This window comes from Strix aluco, chromosome 1 (genome assembly GCF_031877795.1).
Source record: "Strix aluco isolate bStrAlu1 chromosome 1, bStrAlu1.hap1, whole genome shotgun sequence".
Taxonomy (NCBI): domain Eukaryota; kingdom Metazoa; phylum Chordata; class Aves; order Strigiformes; family Strigidae; genus Strix; species Strix aluco.
In genome coordinates this window covers 110185119-110212385 of record NC_133931.1, presented here as the reverse complement: position 1 = coordinate 110212385, position 27267 = coordinate 110185119, and the positions used below count along the sequence as shown (strand labels likewise).

Below are 27267 nucleotides of genomic sequence, written 5' to 3'. Positions count from 1 at the left end.
ATCTAATGGGAGTCCCTGCTGGGTAGGAAACAGCTTTTTTTTTCCAACCTTTGCTTTGTGGCTGGTGGAGTTGGATTAGGCAGGAGACGAACAAGGGCCCAAGGACCAAGTTCTGACAGTGATCTTCAAACACTTGCTTAGCAAATGTTTTATATTTTGTTGTGCCTGAGTCCTGTTGACTTTCTGCCAGAAGCTAAGCAGTTCCCCGGTATGTTTTATTTTCCTCCCCACATAAGCAGCATATCCTTACCAGGCAATGCCACCAAATGAAGGAATTCAGCAGCTTTCCTACCATGTACCAATGCTGACATGAGGGAGACTGCAAGAGCATTGCAGGGAGGGGAGGGCAGGACCTGGGGGACACAGCCCCTTTAGTCTATCTCAAGCTGTGGTTTGTGACTGCACCCAAAGGCTTTTGTTTTTGGAAAGCCTTTCTGTTGCCAAAATTAATCCTGTCCCTTCCCTCGGCTGCTCAGGTTTGGTTCAACACGTCCCTTGAGCAAGATTGTGCTGCTGGGTTTTGACGGAAGCCCACTCAAGTCCAACCCAACCCTTGTTGCATCAGCTGTGTCTGGTGGAAGGAGACAAGCGCTTCCTGTGCCCATTTTGGGGAAGTACCCTCTGATTTTTCTTGCAACTTGAAATGAGAATCAGGACATAGTTGATCTCTCCCACCTGTTTCTTACAGACCTCCAGTGGCCTTAGGGGAACAGGCACTTACATATCCATTGCCCAAGGCGGGAAGAGGAGGCAGGAAAAACTAGATGGTTTCCTGGAGATGCAGGAGCAGAGCTCAGACTTCCTCCTCTTAGTTACCACCACCCCACCAAGCTACCTCAAAGGGACAAAATCCTGTTTCAATTCCCTCTCCCTCCATTCAGTTGAGGGTTTTAATGCAGTTGAGTGCAGATAAGGCAGTTAGCTACAAACTTTGGTCTCTGTGTGATCCATTACAGAGCAGGGTGTGAGTGTTTCTTGATGAGCTAAAGCAGCAGGTAAATTAATACCCAGTCCTGGAGCCATGCCCCTTTCTGCTGAGACCATCTTGGGCACAAACAGAAGGGTTTCTTGCAGTCCTGAGTACCCAGCAGGATGAGGATCCTTACCAAATGGCTTTTTAAAAAGATCTGAAAGCAGGTAGCAAACACGCAGGTTTTTAAAGTGTCTCCTTAATGCAAGCATCCTTAGGAGCTGTTTTAAGGAAAACGTGCATGTATTTAGTCGTCCAAAACTTTATACATGCTTTTACTCAATTCATCTAAGCTTTGACAGCAGGGGAAAAACCGCAAAAGGCCTTTTTCCTGGAGCAGTTGCTGTCTGCCGAGTTGGGTTTGCATGTTTGCAAGCAGATCTTAGTCTTCAGCTGAAACTTGTTCCAGAAAAGACGACTGTCTTGGAGGAAGGGAGCCTGGGCTCAACACAGGATTTAGCAGCCTTGGTTTGCTGGTCCCAGAGCCGATACAGCTCCTGCTTCACATCTTTTTAACATTCCCTTTTCAAAGCACAGTGGAAACATTAAATCTCACTGCAGCTTTGTGCGTTGCATTGGCCCTCATTGCAGGTGGAGAAAACAGAGGCTGCACAATATTGCTCGAGGTTACAGACGGAGGTGGCTGAGCCAGGATTAGATTTTGGGGCTGATTCCCAGGCAAACAGTTCATTAAATCTTCCTGTTTTCTGGGAGATGAGGTGGGGGAGGGAGAGGAAATTTCCATCTAGGGATTCAGTTTGGGCTGACGGAAATGATATTACAAAATGTATTTCAAGGACTGGACCAGAAGGTGATAGTGAGTATTAGCTATCAGGTATCAGCTGGAAGCCATATGTAGTATTACAGTAAAGCTAAGATATTTACTTAGTCCTTTATAAATAAAAAGATATCACCCTCCCTACACACAAGACAATGCTCCTTCGCTTTCCTGCTGATTTAATCAGTATTTAGCAAAAATGCTTAATCTGCCCTAACAAAGCATGGTGTAAGTATCAAGAGAACAAATATCAAGGCTTTAACAAGTAGTGTCAATATTGACACTGTTCTGTGTTGAGGGATATTGGTAGGTTGTTTTTATTATAGTAAGCAACTTGTCAGAGGAAAACTCAGATGGAGCTTTGCAAGTGCCGATAAAACCTGCAGGTGCTATTGAAATTGAGCTCTTGTTCGTGTGTGCTTTGAATATAATTTTCAGTTTCAGAAGTCAGCTTTATGACTTTCTCAAACCCTTCTTCCCTTGCAGTCTCTCCCACAACGCAGATTAAACATTCTTCCCAAGAAACGTTATTGAAGGATTGAACATCTCTTTGACTTTCAAAGAGATCTTCCTAGTCTGATGAGTTTGCATGAAAATTACCCATCGCTGAGTCCAGGTGTTGGTATCAGGAGCCATCTGGACACATCACCCCTAGCTTGTGCAGAAACTATGGTTTCTCCTGCAACCTTCTTGCAGTTCCACTTCCCCTCCGTGCCAGGTCATCTGCACTCCTTGCTTGATGCCTGGCTTGACGCAGAAGGTTGATTCCCTACAGCAGATCAGGCCACACTGAATAGCTTGAATGCAATCTCTAGCTCAAGCACCATCTCTAAAGGGCTCTCCATGCACTGCAAAATTGGAGGTGATCCTGCCACCAGGTAACAACTTGGACACTTGGCAACTTGAGGAGTTGCAGGCTGTGGAAAGGCAGGTCAGGCCCCCCCCAGCGTCCTGTTTACTTGAGACAAATTATTTAATCTTACTGTGTTGGATTTTCAGTTGGAAGAAATACTGCCTTCTCTGACTGGGTGTTGTGAGGGTATGTACATCGCTAGTGGGTGGGTGTTCAGGTATGGAAACATCGAAGCTACAGAAGGTGTCCGGAGCTTGGAGCTTGTGCCTGTGCCCAGGCCGGGTGTTTTCTCTGCTGGCTGTAAGCCACTTGCTGCTCAGTGTCTTATGAAGACTGAATTGCATCACTTTGTAGAGACCTTTCAGAAGTGGCTGATTTGCCATGTTGAGTGGGAATCACAGGCTAGGTTGCATTTAGATCATCCAGACATGGCCCTGACTGCCTTAATCTCAACATTAAAGGTTGCATGGCCTTTGGAGAAGGTAAAGTCATGAAAGCACTGCAAAATTTTCCAGACAGATACTTAGAACTTTGAGCTTTGCAAAGGTCTGGCTACTCTGGGAGCACAGCACTTTAATTTCACCATCCTGTGGGATCCATCTGTGTTTTCTACCCAGTTGTCAACATATTTTATTGGGATACCTACATTTTGCATGACTGCAATCCATCAAAATAATGGCCAGGTCTGACCTTGCCTTACGTTGAGTAATCCCAAAGAGAGATGGCTGCAGGGCATCTCAGGATTTACGAAATCACAAGTTTCATGGTACCTTTTTTGGTTGTCTGCTTACATGCTGTGTGCTTGTTTCATTATTCTTCTCATTTTAAACTAGTCCTAAAAATGCCATAAAGCAGAATACTTCCAAATGAAGGGAGGATTTTTAAGGCTTAGGACAAGAAACAGGTCACATGCAGATATCAGTGTTCCCTTACTTGAATCCATTTTTAATGGATGTGTCTGTAATCGTGTTTCAGTTCTGTGCCATGGTGGCTATGGGGGAATTATCACAGACTGGTCTGGGTTGGAAGGGACGTTAAACATCATCTGGTTCCAACCCCCCTGCCATGGGCAGGGACACCTTCCACTAGACCAAGTTCCTCAAAGCCCCGTTCAACCTGGCCTTGGACACTTGCAGGGAGGGGGCAGCCACAGCCTCTCTTGGCAACCTGTGCCAGTATCTCACCATCCTCACAGTGAAGAATTTCTTCCATCTAGTCTAAATCTACCCTCTTTCAGTTTAAAACCATTACCCCTCATCCTATCGCTACACTCCCTGATAAAGAGTCCCTCTCCGATTTTCTTGTAGGCCTCCTTTAGGTACAGAAAAGCTGCTCTAAGGTCTCCCTGGAGCCTTTGCTTCTCCAGGCTCAGCAGCTCCAACTCTCTCAGCCTGTCCTCACAGGGAAGGTGGTTCAGACCCCTGATCATCTTCATGGTCTCCTCTGGATCTGCTCCAACAGGTTCTTTTCTTTCTTACACTGGGGTCCCCAGAGCTAAATGGAGTACTCCAGGTGAGGTCTCACCAGAGCAGAGAGGGAGAATCACCTCCCTTGACCTGCTGGTCATCCTTCTTTTGATGCAGCCCAGGATATGGTTGGCTTTCTGGGCTGCAAATGCATGTTGCGGAGTCATGTTGAGCTTCTCGTCAACCAACATCCCCAAGTCCTTCTCCTTGGGGCTGTTCTTAATCCAGCCTGTATTTGTGCTTGGGATTGCCCTGACCCGTGTGCAGGACCTTGCACTTGGCCTCTCTGAACTTCATGAGGTCATGAGGTTCGCACAGGCCCACCTCGCAAGCCTGTCAAGGTCCCTCTGGATGACATCCCTTCTCTCCAGTGTGTCAACTGCACCACACAGCTTGGTTTTGTCGTGAAACTCGCTGAGGGTGCACTCAATCCGGCTGTCCGTGTCACCAACAAAAATATTAAACAGCACTGGTCCCAATACTGACCCCTGAGGAATGCCACTTGTTATTGCTCTCCAATTGGACGTTGAGCCATTGACCACATAGTTTCACTCGGGGCAGTAGGAACTTTGCGGTCCTTTGGTACAGGGCTCTAAAGGGGGAAAACCCACAGACTATGGAGACACCTTTGTTTGTGGTGACCAAATGTCCATTTGGGGTGGCCAGATTTGTCTGGGGAATAGAGTTGCTTTTTGCTGAAGGTCTTGCTTGGGTGGAGAGGCAGCATGAGCTGTGTCAGCCACAACTATAAATACGTAATTTATCATACGGAGTCTTATTCACATAAGCCTGAACTGGGATCTAAGTGAGGAATAGGAACTGGTCAGGCCCTCCTCCGCAGGAAGAATATTATCTGTTCTCAGTTACATCCTACCCGCATAAGAAACCATTTATTTTTAGGTGGTGTTTCCCAAAATAGTGGTGGAGAGGGAGGGTAACTCCGTTGTGTGACATCCCAGTAAGCATCAAGTAGCACCCTGGGAGGTTGTCTTTCTTAAACAGGGTTTCTGTGGTTAGAGAGTCCTGGGTATGGGTTGCCTAGTACATCCCCCAGTTATCCTGTGGTTGAAGCACTGGCTGAAGGAGATCTGGGGGAGGTCTCAGCTGGACTCTTGACTTCACCGTGAGCTCCTGTTGTGAACCTAGGCAAACCTCACCTTTCTGTTCCCTACATCACACCCACAAAGGAGAATAACCCTCCACGCTGTGCTGAAGCTCACATCAGTGAGCTTCTTAGCAATCAGGGAGGCAAATGTATGTATCACCTAAAGCATAGCCACGTAGAGATGTTTCTGATTTTGCTTGAACATACTTGGGGTTTGAATTTTGCTTCAGGACCAGGCCATGGGGAGGCTGAGACAAGGGAATGCATTTACTACAATGCCAACTGGGAGTTGGAGAAGACCAACCAGAGTGGTGTGGAGCGCTGCGAGGGGGAGAAGGACAAGCGGCTCCACTGCTACGCCTCCTGGAGAAACAACTCGGGCTCCATCGAGCTGGTGAAGAAAGGCTGCTGGTTAGACGACTTCAACTGTTATGACAGGTAATAGCTTAACTGTTTTTTCTGAATACAGATTTAATTGTTCCTTTAAGTGTAAAGGCTCGGGTTTTTGCATTGAGGAAAAGAAAGCAAGTCCAAGTCAATTGGGCCATTCATCTCCTGTAATTACTTCTGTTGCTAATGCAGCTCTCAGAATTCTCACTTATCTACTTTGGCTTTCTAAATAGAAGCTGCAAAAGGCACTTTTAGGTGTTTTGTTGTATTGTTTTTTTTTTCTTAGCAAAGCTTTGATAATTCTGGCATGCGTTGAAAAACGTGTCCTGTACCATCAAATGAAAAGCAATACATTCTTCCAAGAGCATTTGGCAATACAAAGGCAAACTTGGAATCATTGGGAGCTCTCTAGAAAAACACCGATATCTGGAGGTGGTTAGAGGTTGAGGTATTCTGGTGTTTGTGATGTTGCAAAAAGTTTCACTGTTCTTCGGCTGAGTTAAGAGACGTGCCAGGAGAAAGAGAGGGGCAGCAAAAGCAATACGTATGTTTGTGCATTGCTGCCTGTAGCGAGCTGAAAAGGAGCGAGGATTTGTAGTACGAAGGCTCCAGCCTCATTAAATAGCTGGGAAAATAAACGAGTCTTTTCTCATTTCCCTTGATGTAATTCTACAGAGGGGAAAAGAATTACAGCTAAAGAAAATAACCCTCTGAAGTTTCACAGTTTAAAAGGATAATGTTCAGTAGCTCTAGACTCAGTGTTTCTGTTAAAAAAAACCCCAACAATGGCCAACCAATCAACCCAAACACAACCCTTTCAATTATGATTAACAGAACATAAAATTGAAGGATTTCCCTTGATAGAACAGCAATGTTGTTGATCTCACCTTTGTGCAATTGCCAGCTGAGCATCTTTGTAGCTTCTCATTCGAAAAGTTTTAGGGCATCAGGTCCTAAGCCATGGAGCTTAAGATGGGACTAGATATGTCCTATGGCTGGAGAGTATTCTCCCTTCAGTGCTGTACACTATCCCTGCTTTTGTGCCGGTTGCCTTAGCTTATCCTGACTGTGAGTTGCTCCTCATCTTCCTTCTATTATTAGCACTGGGGTCACTCTCCCACCACACCTATTCACTTGCCAGTTGCATAGCCACGCTCTATATATAGTTAAATTTGTATTCCTTCCCGATAAATCAATCCTCCTTGGCCCATTAGTCATCTTAATGCCAACCCCTCTGAGAACAGAAGGTCACTCTAGTTTCCTACTTCCAAGTAGAAGTGTTTACTGTAAACAGATTTCTCCTTTCAGTGCTTGCTCTCGTGTACAGTGACACTTTTATTGTCACTGAGTGTTTCTGTGAAGGGATGTAGTGGTTCTTAAACTTTGTCATCGTGTGTTGCTCTGTTACAATGGTAAAAAGTTTCCAGGGCTCCTCACAAGCCTTTTTGCAGCCCTGGGGTTGAGCATCCATTATCCTGCAGCCTGATTCTTCAAAGTCACAGTTCTAGAGCAAAGCTAAAAGATCTTCTGAGAATTAACAAAAAGTACAGGTGTTGAAAGCAACATTTGAAATAAAGGTTAGCTTTAATTAAATAAAGGCTGTTTAAATGCAGTCTTTTCTTTTTTTTTTCCCTTCCCTTGAGTGCTCTCGGTAGTCTTTCATGCAGGTAGTATTGCATCCCACGATGTCAAAAATGGCTAAAAAGATGATTTTTCGATCAATGGTGCTGTGCTGACACCCTTTTTGTCTTTGTCTTGAGCACTTTTGGATGCTGAGTGCCTGAGTGCAGCCTCGGTAGATGTACCTGTAATACCTGCAAGAGTATTCCCTGGATGTAGGGCATGGTCCTATTCTGCCAGGCTGCAGCTCTTGGAGCGCAGGCAGCATGTGTTGGTGTGTGCCAAGCACTGCCTCCTTGTTGCTGGAAGGTGAAAAATTGAGGAGTGCAAGGGTTGGGATGTTGAGGGTGATGGCTCAGTACTCTGTTCTTTATCTTAAGGAAACAAGTACGTGGCACATGTACATTTAGGGTTATAGGAAAAAGGTAGTGTTTAAAAATCAACTTGTGTGCTCTACATTTATTTACACAGCTCCAATGGAGAGGTCGTGTTCACGTTCCCTTGAAGAGCACGTGAACTGCTACGAAATGTGCCCTCGCTGCCATAGAAAAATGTGTCATTCTCTCCCACTGTCTCATTTGTAGTATTTGCTAAGTATAACATGTCATATGTACCTGGATGGCTGCCCCAAGCGCACACCAACTCAAAGACAGGGATAATGAATTGCAGATGTGGAGCAGGCTGTTTTCACTCATTAGCTTGATTTCTTAAGCAACAGATTCAGCAAAGGATGTGTTTTCTATTGAAGACTCCAATACTGATGCTGTTAAATCCAAACGGCTTGTTATCTGATTTCATGAAAAAGCATCTGGAAACATTGCTTAACTTGTTGAAACATCTTTGTTCATTTGAATAAGTCAAATAGCTGCTTTTTTTCTTTGAAGTTTAAAAAAAGTAAAAGCCTGAAAAATAAACCAAGTGCTTCCCAGCTGGGACCTTGCAGGAGACATTTCAGCTATAGCTGCTTTTTTCCCCCAAAAGGAATAAAGCACTGAAAACTACCCTGCGTTATGATTGAAGAGAGCCTTTTCCATTCTTCTTGTGGCAGTACGTCAGTGATACCACAGAAAGGGAGGCTTGGCATGGGTTCATAAATGAGTAATAATGTCAAACACATATGATTGTTTTGCTACTTCCTCTGAATGGTCAAAGGAAGGAAGTTATGCATATAATTTAGCTGGGCTTCAGGAAATAGTTTGATACGGTTCTCTGCAGAGAGCAGCTCTGTAGCCCTAATAACTAAAAGCAGAGGGTAACGTAGCAAAAGGTGGCAGGGAAGGGAAGCAGGCATTTAAGAAAAAGAAATTACTGCTAGAGCACTGCAAAAATCACTGTACGTCTCTTTTGGCATTGATCTGTGGGAGAGGGAGGATTTGTGGATGTGGAGTTGGTCTGCTCCGTAGAAGTCCCCTAAGGCCTTGCACAGTGTGGAAGGAAACCCCGGTGCTGAGAAGACTGTAGTGCTACCTGGATAACAGGCAAATACAAAAAACAAGAGCTGCAACCTGATTTTCTTAAAGGTTTTTGTGCAGGAATAAGATTTTTAAAGGAGAAGGAGATGGCACTTGAAAATTAAACTTTAAAAAAAAACCCCAAAACCTGCAGCCTCCCTTCCTGCCTGCAGCAGGACTGATGCTGCTGGTGTCTGGTGTCCTTCTACTGCGTTGAGTTAGTGATGCTCAAGGCTGTGAGAGCAGTCTTAGCTCAGCCCTCATCATATATGCTTTATGGCACAATCTTTAATTGCATGATCGAATACTCCTCTCCCCTGACAGCATACATATGGGCTGTGGGAAAGACACTGTTCAGGGAACGAGGCATCTCTCCATTTTTTTTCTGCTTCTCATTCAGTTAGCAGTGGTGGCTGTTATTTATTACTCGCCACCTAATGCCTTCAGTACATATGGAAGCATTTGTTTCCTTTACAGTCTTTTCAAGGGTCTTTGCTATCCACTGGGGTATTTGAGTGCCAGGTTGTTTTCTGTAAGTGGAGAGTGCTGATCTGTGCAGCGCAGCAGCAGGAGAAGGCATGTGGAGAAGACAGTTCAGGGCAGGTCTCTCCCAAAGACAAGAGGCAGGAGTTGGCTGATGTTGGCTTTTCTCTTCCCTTCATTGCTGTGTCTGTCCCTCCCTGACGCAGGCAGGAGTGTGTGGCCACAGAAGAAAACCCTCAAGTGTTTTTCTGCTGCTGTGAGGGCAACTATTGCAATGAGAAATTTACCCATTTGCCTGAAGTCACCGGTCCAGAAGGTGAGTGACTGGGTGGATGGGGAGTTGGGGTCTCTTCCTCTGGACCCAGTTTGTGATGACTTTGAGTTGTTGGATGTTGAGGAAAAAATACATCTGATGGGACACAAAGTACCATTTTGGTTACAAAGTCCAGAAATCCTTTTGCTACGGTTCTTTAAGAATATTTTTTTAAGGTTGTTTCACGCTGTGGGTAAAGTGTGTTGTACCAACACCTCGGATGCTGTCAGTAAGGATTAGGTTTTCTTTGTGGTGGATGTTCACATTGGGATATTAGAAAACAAAATCTCGCACAAGAGGAAGAGGACATAGATCAAGACTTAAACTCTTAAAAGGTATTTGACAGCTTCTTCATTAATTTTCATAGGTCACAGGTTTCAAAATACCCTGAGCATCTGGGATTTTTGCATTTGATTGCTATCTTGTTGGTCTGGGGATTGAAAGGGAACGGGTGTGTGTGTCAGCCTTCAGAGTTTGTAGATGTACTTCAAGGAAGAAAAGTAATAGCAGGTCCTTCTTCAGAGGCTAATAGAAAAATGGTGATTATTTTAGCTGTACGCTTGCTAAAGTGTCATTCAATAAAAGTTATTAAAGCAGGTGGATCTTTTCCTTAGGATGGTTTCTTTTGCTATCAACTACCTACATTTACTGAGATGTTCCAGTAGACCATTATCAGATTTTCCTGGGCTTTCCTGTTAGGTTTTTAATTGTTTACATGGGTTTTATTATCTCCTGTTATTAATGTACCCGTAGCAACCTAGTAGCAAATATTCTTTCTCTCACTGTTTTTTGTTTAATTTGGCAAGTCTTGCTATTTTTTCCTTCCCTGTCTCCAACATAGCAACATGGCTCCATTTAGTATTCCCATTGTTTGTGTCTCAACTGCACTGATGTAATTTGGAACAAGAACTAATGTGGGAATAGTGCACTTGATTGTGGCTCCGGCAGCATTTTACTAAAAACTGACATCTTGTCAATCACTGTAAAAGTCAAAGCAATGCTGTGAGGGATTTCGTGCTTGCTTTAATACGTTCGGAAGGGTTAAGAGAAGGAAATCTGCTTTTACATATCCCAGCAAAAAATACCCATCTTAAATAAAGGTCAGTTGGAGGCTCGGCTTGCAAAGTGTGGTTTGGACCATTGCGACTCCATTACTAATAGCCATATGGAAAAGAGTAAACCACAGAGTCTTATGAATACTGTTGGATGTGATGGGACACGCCACTAAGCATTGTCAACTTTGGAGTAGAAGGAAGGATGGGTTTGGTTGCATTTAGACATGTAGCTGACAGTGCTGTTGCATGCCTGAAGGGTCCTTTCCCTCGTTTACCCTGCTCCTTTCCTTGCAGTCATATATGAGCCGCCACCGCCAACACCCTCCCTGCTCAACATCCTGGTTTATTCACTGCTCCCTATCGCTGTCCTCTCCATGGCCATCCTCTTGGCCTTCTGGATGTACCGTCACCGCAAGCCTCCCTACGGGCATGTCGACATTAATGAGGTGAGGGAGTCACTCACCTTTATTTGGACCTTACAAAAGTCACGGAGACTGCTCAGTATAAGTTCACATCCACTTTTGCTTCACTATTCTCAGGTGACCTAACTTTTATTCCCTGTCTTTTTGAAGTTGGTGTTACAGTTGGCCTCCTTGGTGGTGTTAGCATTCCCTGTGAGGCTGATGGGTTTAGATGGGTTTATCCATGTCCGAGATTCCTAAGGGGTGGAGTTACACAGCCCTGCTTGGTGGTTATCCTTCCCCTCAAACTCTTAAACCCATTGCCTTATTTCAGCCAACTTTGCAGAGGAGCAGACATCAGAGAGATGATCAAGTTTCTATCAGCTTTATGGGGCAAGGGGAGATGCTTTCCCTGATGAAGCTCAGTTTTTATGAGCCATCAGAGAATGCATGCAGGAGGTCATCTTCATGACCCAAAGCCATCAGGAACTGGTCTTTACTGGTTCTGCTGTGCCCTGAGCCTTCTGGTTTCTTCTGAAGGGCCAAGCAGCTACCTCTGCCTCCCTCTTCTGCCTGTAACAGCCCATACTGTAAACCTTTCTCATCTGAAAGCAGATAGGACAGAGCTCCAACGCCACGCGTCCTGCAGGGTTGTGTTGTTATCCTGGACAAATGTAGAGTTTAAACAGATACGATCTTTATGATGCTGACAGACCTGTTTACTGCCCATTGCTAGGCTTATGTGAAACATGCCTAATGAAATGCAAAGCAGTGGGAGGTTTTAGGTGTAGTTGGCTGTTGGGTCACAAAGCTCAAAAAGTTCCTACTTTTGACAGAAGGTAGCCTTGAGGTCATTGGTGTTTTACAGCCCAAAATAGCTCTTGCTTTGAAAACACAGGAGAATTCAGGTTTTGCCAGAGGATGACAGGCAGTAGTTTGACACACGGAGTGACACTTGGAGGCATAGATTGTCATATATGTTCTATACAAATACCCTGCAAAGCAAGATAGGGAATTTCAGGCTGCTCTTGTTGCAAACAGTACATGTAAATAATTTGTATTAAATAAAATGTCACTTCTTTACATCTCTTTCCCCATATGCAATCTTTCCACTCCTCCCTTCCCTTTGTTTTCAAGTCCAGCTTAAGCTGGTAACAATTTTTCTCCTGTGCAGGACCCTGGCCCACCACCCCCTTCTCCCCTGGTTGGCCTAAAGCCTCTGCAGCTCTTGGAGATCAAGGCAAGGGGACGCTTTGGCTGCGTGTGGAAGGCTCAGCTGATGAATGACTACGTAGCAGTGAAAATCTTCCCTATTCAGGTGAGAAGGACATTGCATTAGGTTCTCACTTGCCTGGCTTCCTCACTGGGGCTGAAATGCTCTAAGTGCCTATGGAAGTGTTTTTAAGACCATAATAAAGATGCATTTGGACTCTTCTGCTGGGGGAAGAAGTTCAAGGACCCTCCCTTCCTACACTCTTCTCTGTGTTACCTCATTACCAAATGCTTTCTGTAGTAGTAGTTGTTGAAAGAAGGGCAAAACCAAGCACGTTTTGAAATCTACGGGGTATTTTAACTTCACTGCAAATGTCTATGTTGTTAAAGTCGTCCAGGAAGGCAGTGTGCAGCTGTGATGCCCAAAGTGCACACAAAGGACCAAAGCTCTGGCTTTGTGTGTCCTGCCTGGGTAGTTGTAAATCTGGACCCAAACCTAGCAAACAGTTTACAGCTTACAAAGGCACAGCCTCGGCACTGTGAAAGCTAATTGCTCTGCAACGTTTTGTCAGCTCATGTCTTCCGCTCTAGGAAACCTTTGAACACTCCTGACTTGACTCTCTAGGAATTGCAGATGGAAAGAGTAAAGTAATCAAAAGTCAAATGAAAGAAAAATGACTGAAAAATCTTTGTGCTCCTCCGCTATCTCCTTTGTTAATTTTTTGCCCCGTATTTGTTGTCATAGTGTTGCTAAAGGAGATTTACACATCTTCTGTCCAAGCCAGCTGTGACCTACTAGTAAATATTCAATAGAGCCTAGATTAGATTTTTGCAGTCGTAAAAATTACAACTACAATGCAGATCTGGGTGCTGTATGCACAGGCTTTATTCTTGCAAGCATCCTTAGGAAATCTTGACAAATTTTATTTCTCAGTGAGGCTGAGTTTGGATTCCTCCCTCCTCCCCACACAGGTGCTTTAGGAGTAGCCAAGGATAATTTTGGGGAAGGGAGGCTGAGAACAGCAACTTCCAGTCTTTCTCCAGCATCTACCCTTTAGGAAAACAGCCTCATTTTGAAGGGATACATCACATCCGAATGCTGGAAGATGATATTAAGAGGACCATGAGCAGCTCTGACTGAACTGAAGGAGCTTTTTGCTTTAAAGAGAAGCATGATCTTTGATGGTGCGTTTCTCCCTGCTTTAGGATAAGCAATCTTGGCAGAGCGAGAGGGAGATTTTCAATACTCCTGGCATGAAGCATGAAAACCTTTTGCAATTTATCGCAGCAGAGAAAAGAGGGACAAACCTAGAGACAGAACTCTGGCTGATCACAGCTTTCCACGACAAGGTAACATGTCATTGCACATACATTTTGGGAAGGCAGAGGCAGCTGGTTGTGAAGCAGCAGGATTTGGTGTCTAATATTCTCTCAGAAGCTCCCCTGTAATCTATCTAGTCTGTCCCTGGTGAGCCATGGCTCAGTGGTAGTGGGGAAGTGCTCCTGCTCCCCTTCTTCAAAGGTCCTTCCTTTAGCTTTCAAGGCTTTCCTGCACAAACATAGGATTAATAAAGTGGGACCTGGGGGGGGAGAGAGAGGTACAAAAGGCCACGGCTCACGTATGTGGTAGTCACCATCTCGTAATCTGCGTAGATGAGCACATGGGAGCCGGATGTCACAGACCACTGCAGTCCCAGCTCGCCCCTTGCAGATGAGCTCTGTGTTTGCTTTTGAAGCTCGGGGCATATCTCCCATTTCATGGATTGCTTTAGTTATCAAACATGGCTAACACTTAAAATAAAGTAAACACGCACAAATCCAGGGTTGAGCCAGCAGCGTTATCCCTCTGTTTAATCCAAGGTCTACAGAGTCAATCATTGCCACAACCAGCTGATACAGTGCATCAACTTCTTGCATGGAAGGCTTCTGCCTTTCTTAGGTTAGATGAATTTCTCTGTTTGACATGATTTTGTCCCTTCCTTACCTCCCTCCTCTTCCCTGGCAGATTAGTAGACTCCTCTTAGACATCCACGTACTTTCTGTGCTGTCAAGGGCTGAGGACTCACAAACACTTCTGTTTTTCATTTCTTCATTTTTACTTTCATTAGTGATTTTTTTTTTCCCCCTGTTAAATCAAGGTTCAAATTTCTCAAGCACTCATTAAAACCATTTTCTAAACTGATGAGTTGGCACATCTGTCACGTAGCAGGGTCTACGATTAAGAACATACGATGTCCTGTTTCTTAGGGCTCTCTGACGGATTACCTGAAGGGCAATATTATCAGCTGGAATGAGCTCTGCCATGTTGCAGAAACAATGGCCCGTGGCTTGTCCTACCTTCATGAAGATGTCCCTTGGTGCAAAGGTGAAGGACACAAACCTGCTATAGCACACAGGTATGGCTTCTTTTGTTGAAACCATTCAAGTGCTGTGTTCAAATGTTTGCAACCTCTTTGAAATGATACTGTTGAACGGAGGAGGAGACTGTGCTTTTAGGAAGTAAATGCCTTTTAACCCAACAAATCCTATGCTAAGACAAGAATTTTTTTCAACCACGTATGAATGGTGAAGGGCAAGTAAGTGTCTTGTCCATGAAACAGTCAGTATGGTTGGTAGTGGTTTATGGCAAATGTCTGAAGCATAGGTGCTTCCCTCTTCTATCAACTCTTGTCTTGACGTGTAGTGGGAAGGGAAATCTGGTTGCTGCAGAACTGCTCTTTGAAAGGACTGTGCTTGATAAGTTGCATTGTAATCCGTGTATTTCTATGGCTGTACCAGGATTTGGACCCTATTTTTCCCTTTTAGACTGATAATTCCATTATGTGTCTTCCCATAGAGCTTTTATCATTAGGTAAGAAATGGAGAAACGGTAGAAACGCAGAAAATGGCTGCTATTTAGTTTTATAGTGTCCAAATTGTGCCAGGGTGCTTTTGAGAGACACCAGAGCAGGCAGCTGAAACCTCTTGACACATGCTTCAACCCACCTGAGTGGCAGCACTGTGGGGACAGTGGGAATCCAGAAAGCAGTGGGTTAAACCATGTTCATTGCAACAATATTTGTTTTAGCCCTTCTCCTAAGTCCCACATTGCTTGCCCTGGACTAAAGCATATCTACCAAGTGGTTTGCTAGTGGCGCAGAAGGGGGGAGTTTTCCAGAAGGGATTTACGTGGGCTACACGCAGTAATCCGCCACCGTACTCCCCCACCACCCACCGCATTTCATCTAGGATGGACTTAAACTCCGTGTCCAGCTGCAGCAGTTTGTACCTGATCTGGTGGAGCTGTCTTCATGTACAGCAAGATAATCCCAGTTTTCTCAAGAGTGTCCCTGCCCCGAAAACAACCCCTTTCCCCAAACCTGAAGGTTCTGAGAGCTGGGGGCTGGTGAAAGAGCCTGCAGCTGCCTTTGTGCTGCTCCTGGAGCTGACCCCTGTGTCCCTGACATTTGTCCCTGTGGAATAAAGGCAGTGGTTTATACATGAAAATTCCTGAGGGTGGGGAACAGAGAAGGGCTATAGAAAGGCTTTAAAGCAGCAGATCGTGCTCATTAGTGTCTCCATCCATTTAGCAAATGATGAAAGATGGAGAATGCACCGTTTGTGTGAATTTAGCACATACCTACAGGAAGAGGGATTTCAGGAGACGGGATTTCCCTTGGATTACCCTACTCCTTTCGGTTTTATTTTTGTTTTAACAAACCCCACCAAATACCTTTTAAATTTGGGGTGGGGGAAGGTGTTTTTGAATGGCTTCACACAGTGCATGGAAGATGCTAGGGTTGCCAGGTGGGACTCCCCGAGTCACTGCTGGTCAAGGGGTTCAGCTAACTCCGTACTAGCCCCTGACACTACAAGCAGGATTACGGTTTTGTGATCGCTTCTTGGTGCGAAAGTGCCCCCACGTGGAAGCTGAAAATAAAATCTCCAGTGTCTGAATCGAATTAACCCACCGGTTGTTCATAGTCCACTCACTCTCTTATTCCCCAGTTTGAAGCTTTACATGGAAAAAGATACTTTCTTCTTTTCAGGCCACTTTATCAGTGGCCATTTTAGGATGGTCTAATGCATATGGTGTTAGTGGAAATTCTACTTGGCATGGCTTTGGATCAGGTCTTTCTCCCTGTCCTGGATGTGTTTGCATTGCAGCTCACACTTGCCAGTTGAAGGTGGTTTGTGGAAAGAAGGAAAGCATGGAAAAATGGGGAAATGTATGGAAATAGGGGAAAAAAGGAACTGCACTGTATATCAAGATGTAGTAGTTAACTGTTGCATGCCCAAAGGGCAGTGCAGGTGAACAACAGCAGCCAATGGCCATACAATAATACTGGTTTGCATCTCACTTCACTTTGGAAATGTATCATTCAGGCAGACTATCTTATAATTTCTGTGCAGTCCTTGTTGAGCTACTGTTTTGCAAAAATCTCGTGCACAATCTAGACTATCCTGGAGGGCATAATCCCCTAATGCTAACCAAGCAGAGGGGTTTATATATGCCATTATATGATGGCTGTTTTCTAAGCCTGTGGGGAAACAGCTCTAGCATGGAAGTAGTCAGTGTCTAAGATGACAGGTATTGTTTTTCTGTGTAATGGAGGGGTGCAAATGTTTTGCAGGCTCTGCAAAACTACTGTGTACCTACAAACCCTGTTTATCCCCTTGAGGTGATGGAGGTTGGTTTCTGCTGGAGTTGCCTGGCTGTGTGATGCTTTACAACTTCACACCCACTTCCCCCATCTTAATCCTTGAACCAGAAATGCCCATCATGCTGTGCTTAGCTTAGGAAAAATTCTTTCTTCTGAATTTTTAAGCTCAGAACCAGGGGCTGGGTGGTACAGGATGATTTTTGCTTGTGGTGCTTTGAGCTGGTGCTCTGGCATTCAGGGCCACAGAAAGCAGCTCTTCTCTATGGTCCAGCAGTTTCTCTCTTCCCAAAGAATTTTGACAGGTCTCTCTAGTGTGGAACAATTGTATCTGCCCTCATTAATTATTTTGTGCAGGCCTGCAATGTCCTGCAATCAGCAGGGTCACTGAGTGAATTGATGATAGGGAAATTATAATGCTGAGCATACAGGACAATTGCCATCTGCTGTCTAAGTTCTATAATTTAATTAGATTGCCAAACATTCCTTTTCAGATGAAAATGCGGAAAGCGCAGGGAACGGAGCTCGACTGGTTAGGCATCTCGGTATGACCCTCCTCCACCCTCCTGCCCCCCTTTCTAGCCCTTGCAGATTTACCTGAGCTTCCCTGAAGCGATCCCGCTGCAGCACAGGACTGACACAAATGTCCTCTTAAAGCCACCTTCAAGCACAGACCCATCATCTCTACTGCAAATGCTTATACCTGCCTGTCAGCTGCTGGGTCCAATCCTGACAGCTTGTCTGAGTGTGGCCTCACACCCTTCCCTGCCTGCTTTCCAACCCTCTGAATTTGCTGGGGAAGATCGATCCAGCAATTAAAACATAAGTGGAATAAATGACTATGGCAAAAGTCTGTTGAAGCGTGTAGTTAGGGTGAGAGAGTCCCACCAGCACCTGCAAATTTCCAGGAAGATATAATTTTGTAGATAAGAGCAAACATCCTTACTAGGATAAAAGGTAAATACACCTCCTTAACCTAACTTGCTTTTGTTGTTGTGAGTGAGAAATGTAAGAAGTGCCCAGAGGTGGGGGTCCACAGCTGGTGCTCAGAGCAAGAAATGGTGCCTTACACTGCCTGCTTTAATTAAAACGCCCCCTTCATATCACTCCTTGCTTTTATTTTGAGGTTAATTCACCATATAGTTCAGCTGACTCTGTGCTGGGCAGCACAGGGCTACCTGGTTGTGCCTTAGGGACACGGGCAGTGAGGAGCAGCCAAATTTGCCAGCACTGGCTGTGGCAAGCAGGCGGGGGAGGAAGGAAGGAAGGAAGGGAGGAAGGAAGGAGCGAGCTGATTTACTGGGGGCTGCTGAGACTATAAACTTACAACATGGTGTGTTGCAATGTGATTTAGACACATGCTGTAATAAACCCTTGCCAAACTTGCTTCTTGGCTTGTCCATAGGGACTTCAAGAGTAAAAATGTCTTGCTGAAGAACGACTTGACGGCAGTACTAGCTGATTTTGGACTAGCTGTACGGTTTGAACCTGGAAAACCTCCAGGGGACACTCATGGACAGGTAATCATTATCTTTAACAATAACATTTTAAAAAGTTGGGCTTGCCATAGCTCCTTGGGAGTGGGGGGTAGTTTGTATAGATGCATTTAATTCTCTTTGAGATATGTGTTTTCCATAAAAGCTTGTGCTCAGACATAAATTTCAGGAGCTGCTTTGATCAGGGTGATCAGGGAGAGGGCTCGAACTCTCCTGACCGCTGTGCACATGAGGTCCCCCCAGCCCCAGGGTCAGGTGACTTCTTCGGTCACACATGGGACTTGTTGACTTTCTATTGTCTCAATATTAAATATTCATAGAATCATAGAACATCAGGTTGGAAGGGACCTCAAGGATCATCTGGTCCAACCTTTCTTGGGAAAAGCACGGTCTAGACAAGATGGCCCAGCACCATGTCCAGCTGAATCTTAAAATCCACTGCTTCCCTGGTGAGATTATTCTAATGGCTGATTGTTCTCACTGTGAAAAACTTTCCTCTTGTGTCCACTGGAATCTTCCCAGGAGTTACTTGTACCCATTAGCCCTCGTCTTTTCCATGTGACTCCTTGTAAAAATGGAGTCTTCATCTGCTTTGTAGCCACTCTTTAACTACTGAAACATGGTGATAAGGTCTCCCCTAAGCCTTCTCAAGGCTGAACAAACCCAATTTTCTCAGCCTTTTCTTCTATAGCAGGCTTCTCAGTCCCTTGATCAACTTTGTGGCCCCTCTCTGGACCTTCTCCAGCCTGTCCACATCGTTTTTGTATAGTGGGGATCAAAACTGAACACAGCATTCCAGGTGTGGCCTGACAAACACCAAGTAGAGTGGGATAATGCCTTTTTTATCTCTGCTGGTGATGCCTTTGTTGATGCAGCCCAGCATCCTGTTGGCTTTGCCACTGCACCTCAGTCTTTGCTCATACTGAGCTTGTCCACCAGGAACCCCAGTCCCTTTCCACAGAGCTGCTCTCCAGTCGGGTAGATCCAAGCCTGTGCTGCACTCCTGGATTATGTTTTCCCAAGTGCAAGACCATACCCTTGTCCTTGTTGAACTTTGTAAGGTTCTTGTTAGCCCACTCTTCCAGCCTATCCAGGTTTTCCTGCAGGGTGGCTCTCACTTCCAAAGTGTCCCCTTCCCCACTCAGTTTGGTATCATCAGCAAACTTCATCAGGGTAGACTTGATCATAAAATCATAGAATCACAGACTGGTTTGGATTGGAAGGGCCATGGGCAGGGACACCTTCCACTAAACCAGGTTGCTCAAAGCCCCGTCCAACCTGGCCTTGAACACTGCCAGGGAGGGGCAGCCACAGCTTCTCTGGGAAATTTGTGCCCTCCCACCCTCACAGTAAAGAAACCCCATCATCCAGATCACTTATGAAGATACTAAACAGCGTTGGGCCCAATATTGATCCCTGGGGGAGCCCAGTTGTGAACAGGTTGCCAATTTGAAAAGGAGCTGTTTACCACCACCGTCTGGGTGTGGCCTGTCAGGCAGTTCCCCACCCACCGCACAGACCACTTGTCTAGACTGTAACACAAATATTAATACTGCTAAGTACTAATACTGCAATACAAATATTAATACTCCTAAAATTACTCATTTAGTTTTAAGAATTCAGCCAGGCTGGCTGCTTGGTGACCTTCGGTAACGGCACATCTTGCGAACTGGCTGTGCTCTGCGTAAACAATTTACTACATTTTTATGGATTCTTAATTTTCTGCTTTTGCTTTGCAGCGGGTAGCCCCTTGTTCTGCTCTCTTGTTGGGGCACAGCAAGGCCAGCATCCCCTCCTTGTGCCTCCAGGGTTTTCTGAATGCCCATTTCCAATGCAGGCTCACATTTTACCTTTATCTCAAAGGAGTGAACACTTTCCTGGGTTGCCCCCCCCCCCCCCCCCCCCCCCCCCGGCTTTCCTCATTTTTGCCACCTTTTTTTGGACGTTTCTAGTATTTTTTATGCCTTACCATGTCCTGGCTTCCCCCTGTCCCCACTGCCCCAGGTAACAGGAAGAACAAACGAGAATTTCCTACAGGAAAATATTAAAGGCATTTCAATTCCCATGTTAAAAAGGTGCTTTTTCTGTTGCTCTCTTCTCCACTCTCCTACATTATGGGCTATAATTCTACCACGTATATAACCACAACTATATGAGAAATTCAGTATGGCTCTACCTGGACTAAACACAACAAGAAAGGCACTGTAATGAGGACTAAATCCTCTCAAAGCGAGAGGGGATCTTTTCCAAACAGATCACAGCAAGCCGGGGCAGGGTAGAATTTTCAGGGTTCATGCTTTACTGACTCTGTGGGTGTAGAAGACTTGTTTCATCCAGGGCTATCAAACCAACACTTTTTCCTACCATTTCAGGATATATCAATTTTATTCTTCTCTCTTTTTTTAATATATATTTAATCTTTTTATAGCGAAAGGGGATTGAACTTTCAACAACTACGATAACCAAGTCTGACTTGACCTCAGGGTGTTTTGTGTGTTTACAAAGACAGCATTTTCTCATGTAGTGTGTGCTGCTGGAGCAAGGTGTGGTGGGACACAGGGAAGGCAGGATTTCATCCGTATTCACTGTGCCATGCTGAATTTAAATTAGACCTGTAGTGTATGCTGAATGAATATCACACACCTAACCGTGCACTTTTTCTTTCAGGTGAAAGCTTTTTCTTTCAGGTAGCTTATCTAGACTCAAATGATCTTAATGAGAATCGGTGTCAGAAGAGACAGCCCCCTTTTGCTTGTTTTTTGAGTGAGGTGCAACTTTAGCAGAAGTAGCCTTAAGGCTAATGAAACCAGCTGTCACTCATCTCCAGCCAGCAGAGGCTGTTGGGCCCAAATGGAATGTAACTTGAGTTGTGTTTTTTCTCTTTAGGTGGGAACAAGGAGGTATATGGCTCCTGAAGTGTTAGAGGGAGCAATCAACTTCCAACGAGACGCCTTCCTGAGAATAGACATGTATGCAATGGGACTGGTGTTGTGGGAGCTAGTCTCCAGATGTAGAGCAGTTGATGGTAAGAATAAAGATTGTCTCTTCCCTGGGGAGGGCACTGTTTCAGTGTGGTTTAGTGGTCCAGAGAATGGGCCTGGCTTTGTTTAAAAAAACAGTAATCAATGGTGTATCTTTATTAAGCAGCTAACCTGTTTTTCACTTGCTTGTTTTTAACATAAGCTGTCATTTTCTGTAGATAATAACCTTTGTAATGTTCAAGTCTCAAAGTGCTTTTAACTACAGTGGTTATATTGCAAATTGGATGAGAACTCAGAGGGAAGAAGAGTAGGTGGGTGTCCTTTAGTCCTGAGCCTGCTCTGTGCTGCTTTCTGTGGCACTCTCCGTTCCTGCCTGTGACCAAGGCAGGCTTTGAGCTCTGAAGAAGAGCTGCGCTCAGCTCCGGCTTGGCTGTCACACCTCACTTCTACAGGGCAGTGTGGTAGCCTGAATGGAAAGCCCAGAAGTGAAGCACCTCGCTGAAATAGCAGGAACACAGAGCTGGAAGGATCTTTTTGGGTCAGCAAGCCCATTTCCCTGCTATCATAAGTTGTTAGGTATTAATCTTTGACTTCTGCTGATCAAGCCCTCTCTCAGCAGTGAGCTGAATTTGTTGTTCCATCTACAGCTTTGGAGGATCTCACTTTTTCCTGAATGTTCCAAAAGAATGAACTTCCATGGTGTCTGCTTTCTCAAGTTTTTTATCCTAAAATGATGCTGCAAAATGGAGCATCCTTTCTGTCCAAATAGCATATCTGCCCTTTGGTGACACCTTGCCCCTGGTCAGGGAAGCAATCATTTCATTGTAGTAGCTCCAAGGCAGCTTGCTCCAACTTCTTATGTAGATATGAGTGCTCTGGACTGAATGTCAAGTTCATAAATTAACAGTACCTCACCTGGACCTCAAATGTTTTTGTTACTATTACAGTAGGACTGAGGAGTTTTATTGTAATTAGGATGTCTGCATAGGTGTGTGGTAAGAGAAGGCCTTTTCTTCAAAAATGTACTATGCAACCAGATAAAATGCCAGAGGAACAGGGAGGTAGGAGCACAATGGGGTGAAACAGTGGTACCCAGATCACTCATGTAGGAATAACCCTTCTCTGTTGAGGCCCCCAAATACCCACTTGAATTTTTGCCTGTCATGTTTGTGATCTCCTTCCAGCTCTTCTCAGGCAGTAGCTGGCCAAGATGCTCCAGATGCCATACACAGCACTGTTAAATCAGAGGGAAGGATTCCTTTGGGATGATGGGGAGTTATGCTGAACCTCATTTGCACTTCTAGCTCAGAAGTGATGTTATGTAAACAGCAGATCTGGCTTGGAGGTCACCAGTGCAGATCTTCATAGCCTTGATTCCTCTTGGAGGAAAAGGAAGGGAAGGTCTTGAGTGTTACTGTGCCATCCATTGGAACAAGTGTTTCAGTCTGGTTTAGTGACTGGCATTGTGTCAACAAGAATAATGATAAATTGTTGTAGTGATCTAATGTTTTTTTAGAGTACCTAAACATTATGTTGTTGGTGTCATAGTTCATGACTGGCTAAAGTGATCAGCTCTTTTATTTTAGTCTGGAAAGGCCCTCTTGAAATATCTCCACTCTTGAAAGAGGTCAGTCTTGCTACCGAGAAAATATAAGTGATGCTGCAGAGCACCCTGAGAAAGCCCATCAGTTAAACTGGGCTGCCATTTGTGAGAGAGCATCTACGCATTGCCAAAAGCCAGCAGACGTTTCAATAAGCCGAAGTTATTGCAACTGTCCGGCATCTGCACTGATACTCATAACAGTTGTCTCATTCCTGTGGCTCAGGGCAGTTCACAGCTATAACTGGTATAACTAAAGCATTCAGAAATCATTTTGCACTTAGGAAATGATACTTGGGACAAGTGCATCTGGCCTCAGCACAGATCACAAAGCAAGAAATTATAAGTGTTGCATATGCTTGATCTTGCTAGTCAGTGCCTAAAAAGAAATCATGCTCCTGCTGAAGCCTTTCTCTAGGTTACTCTGTGTTGAATTGCTATGCTAAAATGTGAGGAGGACAGGCTGATTTCCTCTTTCTATTAAAATAAATCACGGACTACCCAGCAAGCCTCCTCAAGGAGAGTGGTGGGATTGGGAGGCCCAGCCGAGGGTTCGGATTTGTAACTCGACGAGGTGGAAAATGTGTGGCCAAACAAGCAGCGGGGACAGCAAAGTCCATTGTGCAGGAGGAATGTAAATCACGTTTGTCTGCAGTGACGTGAACTTCAGGCTTTGCTGTGGTGGGTTGAGGTTGCTCTGGAGCCGCAGCTCACTCATGCATGCAGAGGACGTGGCTCTGCAGAGGACATTGCTTACTAACCTGGTTCTGCATGTGCACCTTAGGTCCAGTGGATGAATACATGCTGCCTTTCGAAGAAGAAATAGGTCAGCACCCATCCCTTGAGGACCTGCAAGAAGTGGTGGTTCACAAGAAGATGCGCCCTGTGTTCAAGGATCACTGGCTGAAACACCCTGTATGTCCTTGCTGGTTAATGGTGGACAATGTTTTCTTGTGTGATGGGAATGAGGGATGCGGTTATGCATCACTCGTTAGCTTCAGAGGGAAGCTAACCAGTCTGCCCTGGTGCACGGACCTACTCCCTGGTGCCAGAGAGAGTCAGCGCTGGGGAATGGGGTTGGCTCAACAGCTTCATGCTCCCCTTTCTGTTTGTCCCTTGTACTAGAGAGTAAAGCAGCTGATTAAAACCAGCCAGTGCTGAACGTGGAGTGTGTGGTGGTTTAGCAGGACTCTTTTAATACGGTGAAAGAATGGAAAATAAAGTCCTTTTCATTAAGAAGAAGAAAATGATTCATACCATCAGAGACGTGTTCCTCACAAGCTAGATAGCATGCAAGACTTGAACAATTTTTTGAGGAAAAATTAATTAGACATGAAGGCAAGCAGACAATGAAGCAAAATTCAGCGTGGGTTTCCCAGAGGTAGATCATTCCAGGCTTGTGTTTTTAATAAAAGGTGATTTTTTTTCAGACTGGGAAACTGAGCAGGTGATGAAATCTCACAGCGCTTCAGCAAGAAGCTAAATGCCTCTATTCTGACCAAACTGCCCCAGTTTTGGCTAGACTCAGGTGTACTAACTCATTGCCTAGAAGTCAAGGAGAGCTGCAGGCTGTAGATAGAGATGAGTGTTCCACTTCAAATGAGGGTTCAAGTAAGAGCTACACTCTCCCAGCAGTGTTGAATTGGGTTATTTTGGGGATATCTACAGAAGCGGTTGCAAACAAAGCAACGGTTTTGTAGCAACTGATAACGGTGCTGCCAGCTGTTGTGGTTTTATCATGGGGATTGTAATACTTGATGACTTGTCTTTTAAAGCTTTAACTACTGAACCTCAGGATGTATTTTGATATTAAAAAAGTACTTTGGGGCCTATGAAAAAAAGCTGGTTGTGACCAAGACCTACAACCTTAGAAAGCAGAAGCTTAAAAAAACTCCAAACCACCTATTTAAAGTAATTTTTAAAGCTAATCTCATGATAATTTGCATACCGTGGAGAAAATATTCTTAGTTTTTCTTTACAGCGTTAAGCTGTGTTAAATGGACCTCCCTGTCTGCTGCAAAGATGGTCCCCAGAACAGACTTTGTTGCTGAAGGTGCTTTCTCCCCTTGTTGTCTGCAGGGCTTGGCGCAGCTCTGTGTGACCATCGAAGAGTGCTGGGACCACGATGCGGAGGCTCGGCTCTCGGCGGGCTGTGTTGAGGAGCGCATTGCGCAGATCCGCAAATCCGTAAACGGCACTACCTCGGACTGCCTCGTCTCCATCGTGACGTCCGTCACCAACGTGGACTTGCCGCCCAAAGAGTCTAGTATCTAAGTCCTGGTTCACTTTTGTCTTTCCAGACTCAGTGGATTTAAAAAAAAAGTTTAAAAAAAAAAACCCCACAAAAAAAAAAAACCCAACACAAAAATCCAACAAACACATGAATGCAGCTGCTATTTTATCTTGACTTTTTATTATTATTGTTATTATTATTATTATTATTTTTTGGATTGGATCAATTTTACCAGCACATTGCTCTACTGTATTAAAAAAATGGACATTTCAGCAAGCATTCAGGTGCCGACTAATGAATGCAGAAAAGGTGCAGGTACCTCAGAACCTCAACAAACTCACTTCAGTTGTTTTTATTTTATTCAGTTTTCTGGGTTTCTCTTTATCAGTCTGTCTTCTGAGCGGAGCATCTGTGACATAAAGGAAAACCACCTACCATCTTAGAAAACGCAATGCTGCAAACTGTGGAGGAAACTTAAGACTGTTATATAAAGAATACACCTTCCTCAAAAGGATTTTTTTCCCCATTTTGTTTTGGTTTTGGGTTCAGTTCCTTTTTTTTTTTTTGGAAGTGAGCTTCAAAAAAAAACAGCAGATGTGTCTTTTACGGATCTAACGGGTGTCATTGTAACATGGAAAAAAAGTAACTGGGCAGAGAATGTTAATTCTTGATGGTAGAATTGAAGGGGGGAGCGTAGAATAGGGGTGGGGAGAGTGACGTTGGACTTGGCAGCATTTGGGGAAACATCATTTGCTATGGAGCTACTTCTCAGGTAACCATTAGAGGAGGGGAAGGACATTTCTGGGCAGAGTATTAATGGCTGCAGTGTATGGAGAAAGCTGAGTTAAAGAGCCAGTGGTTATAAGCAAGGCGCTAGTTCTTTCTTCCTCCAGTATCTTGGACTTGGGTGGTAAAAGAACAAAGCAGAACTATAATTACCTTTTATTTTTCGACTCCAGATAGTAACAGGAAGGACACTTTTAAGCAGTGTAATTGGAAGAGGTGGGAAAGTGTGTTCTCAGAAACACTTTGGTAAAATACTGGAAGATGGGAAAATTTTTGCATCTCACCTTAAGTGCGACTCAGTTCAGGAAATTAGGCCAACCAATTAGGGGTTGGTTATCTGTCAGCCCAAGCTGCTGGTACAGATGGTGAAAAGAGGAAAAGTGCGAAAACTGGCTCTGTACTATTTTTTTTTATATTTAATTTGGAGTTGGGGGGGGTGGAAATACCTGAACTGGTGGCAGATGGCTCCTGTAGCATCCGAGAAGCCTAGGAACTGCCCAGTTGCAGGATACAGAGGCAGCTGAGCAGCAGCAGTGATTATCGCAGCATCTCTCCAACTGGTTTCTTTGACGCTGCTTTCTCCTTATTCTCTGACGAAACTCTTTTGTCTTAAAGTGGTGCATATTCTAAAATACCGTTACTCTTATTATGCCATAAACTCGCTCTAGTCAGTGAATGTTCCTAATGCTGCTGATTCAACATTGAAATATTTTTTTAATTTGCAAAACATGCAATGTTTAAAAAAAAAAAAAACTAAAAAAAAAAACAAACCACAAAACACAACACACACGTTACGTGGCTTCCGAGGTTTAAACTGAAAAAAATTAAAAACTTCATGACCACAGACCACCTCAAACCAGAAATACCTCAGAATTTTCTACTTGTATGAGTTTTATTATATATTTTGTTAGTTGTGTTGTCTTGTAGTAAGTATATTTTAATGTAAGTTGGCTTTTATGACAAGGGAGTTTTAAAAAAAGAAAAAAAAGAAAAAAAGTTCCAAAATCTTTTAGGAAGTGCTACCATTTTTGTTTTGTTTTGTTTTATAAAGCACCATTGTAAATAACTGTATACAGTTGTAGAATAACTGCCTATATAAGGTACCTGGGCATTATTCACTTTTATTTGTGAAGGCTGTTTCCATTCTGTGTTATTTTTTTTTGTCTGTTTTAGTGAAAGGACAGTACATCTTTTTTTTTCCTTTTTTTTTTTAATTATTATTTTTATTTTTTGACTTTGAATATAACATGAATTCTGTGTCTTGCTAGACTGACAAAGTTACGTCCATTGGATGGCCAGAACTTCTAAATTTTTCTTTGTGTTAAGCCAAAATGCAGTCCTAAACTAAACACCCTGTAATAAAAATGTAAAAAGTCTGTATTACATAAATGAATTGGACTTTTGCCACTGCCAAATTGTCAGCGTGCATTCCTT

The 27267-nt window shown here is 44.2% G+C and overlaps 1 protein-coding gene across 1 annotated transcript in view; it reads left to right on the top strand.

Moving 5' to 3' along the window:
- Positions 1–26346, top strand: part of ACVR2B (activin A receptor type 2B) — a 101216-nt gene extending 74870 nt beyond the window's left edge. Inside the window, exons 3-12 of the mRNA XM_074831002.1 lie at positions 5403–5610; positions 9323–9432; positions 10779–10930; positions 12060–12203; positions 13304–13447; positions 14345–14493; positions 18143–18257; positions 21120–21258; positions 23599–23729; positions 24894–26346. Coding sequence (XP_074687103.1) covers positions 5403–5610; positions 9323–9432; positions 10779–10930; positions 12060–12203; positions 13304–13447; positions 14345–14493; positions 18143–18257; positions 21120–21258; positions 23599–23729; positions 24894–25088 — 1487 coding nt within the window. The 3' untranslated portion in view covers positions 25089–26346. The remainder of the gene's footprint in view (positions 1–5402; positions 5611–9322; positions 9433–10778; positions 10931–12059; positions 12204–13303; positions 13448–14344; positions 14494–18142; positions 18258–21119; positions 21259–23598; positions 23730–24893) is intronic.
- Positions 26347–27267: the final 921 nt, after the last annotated feature.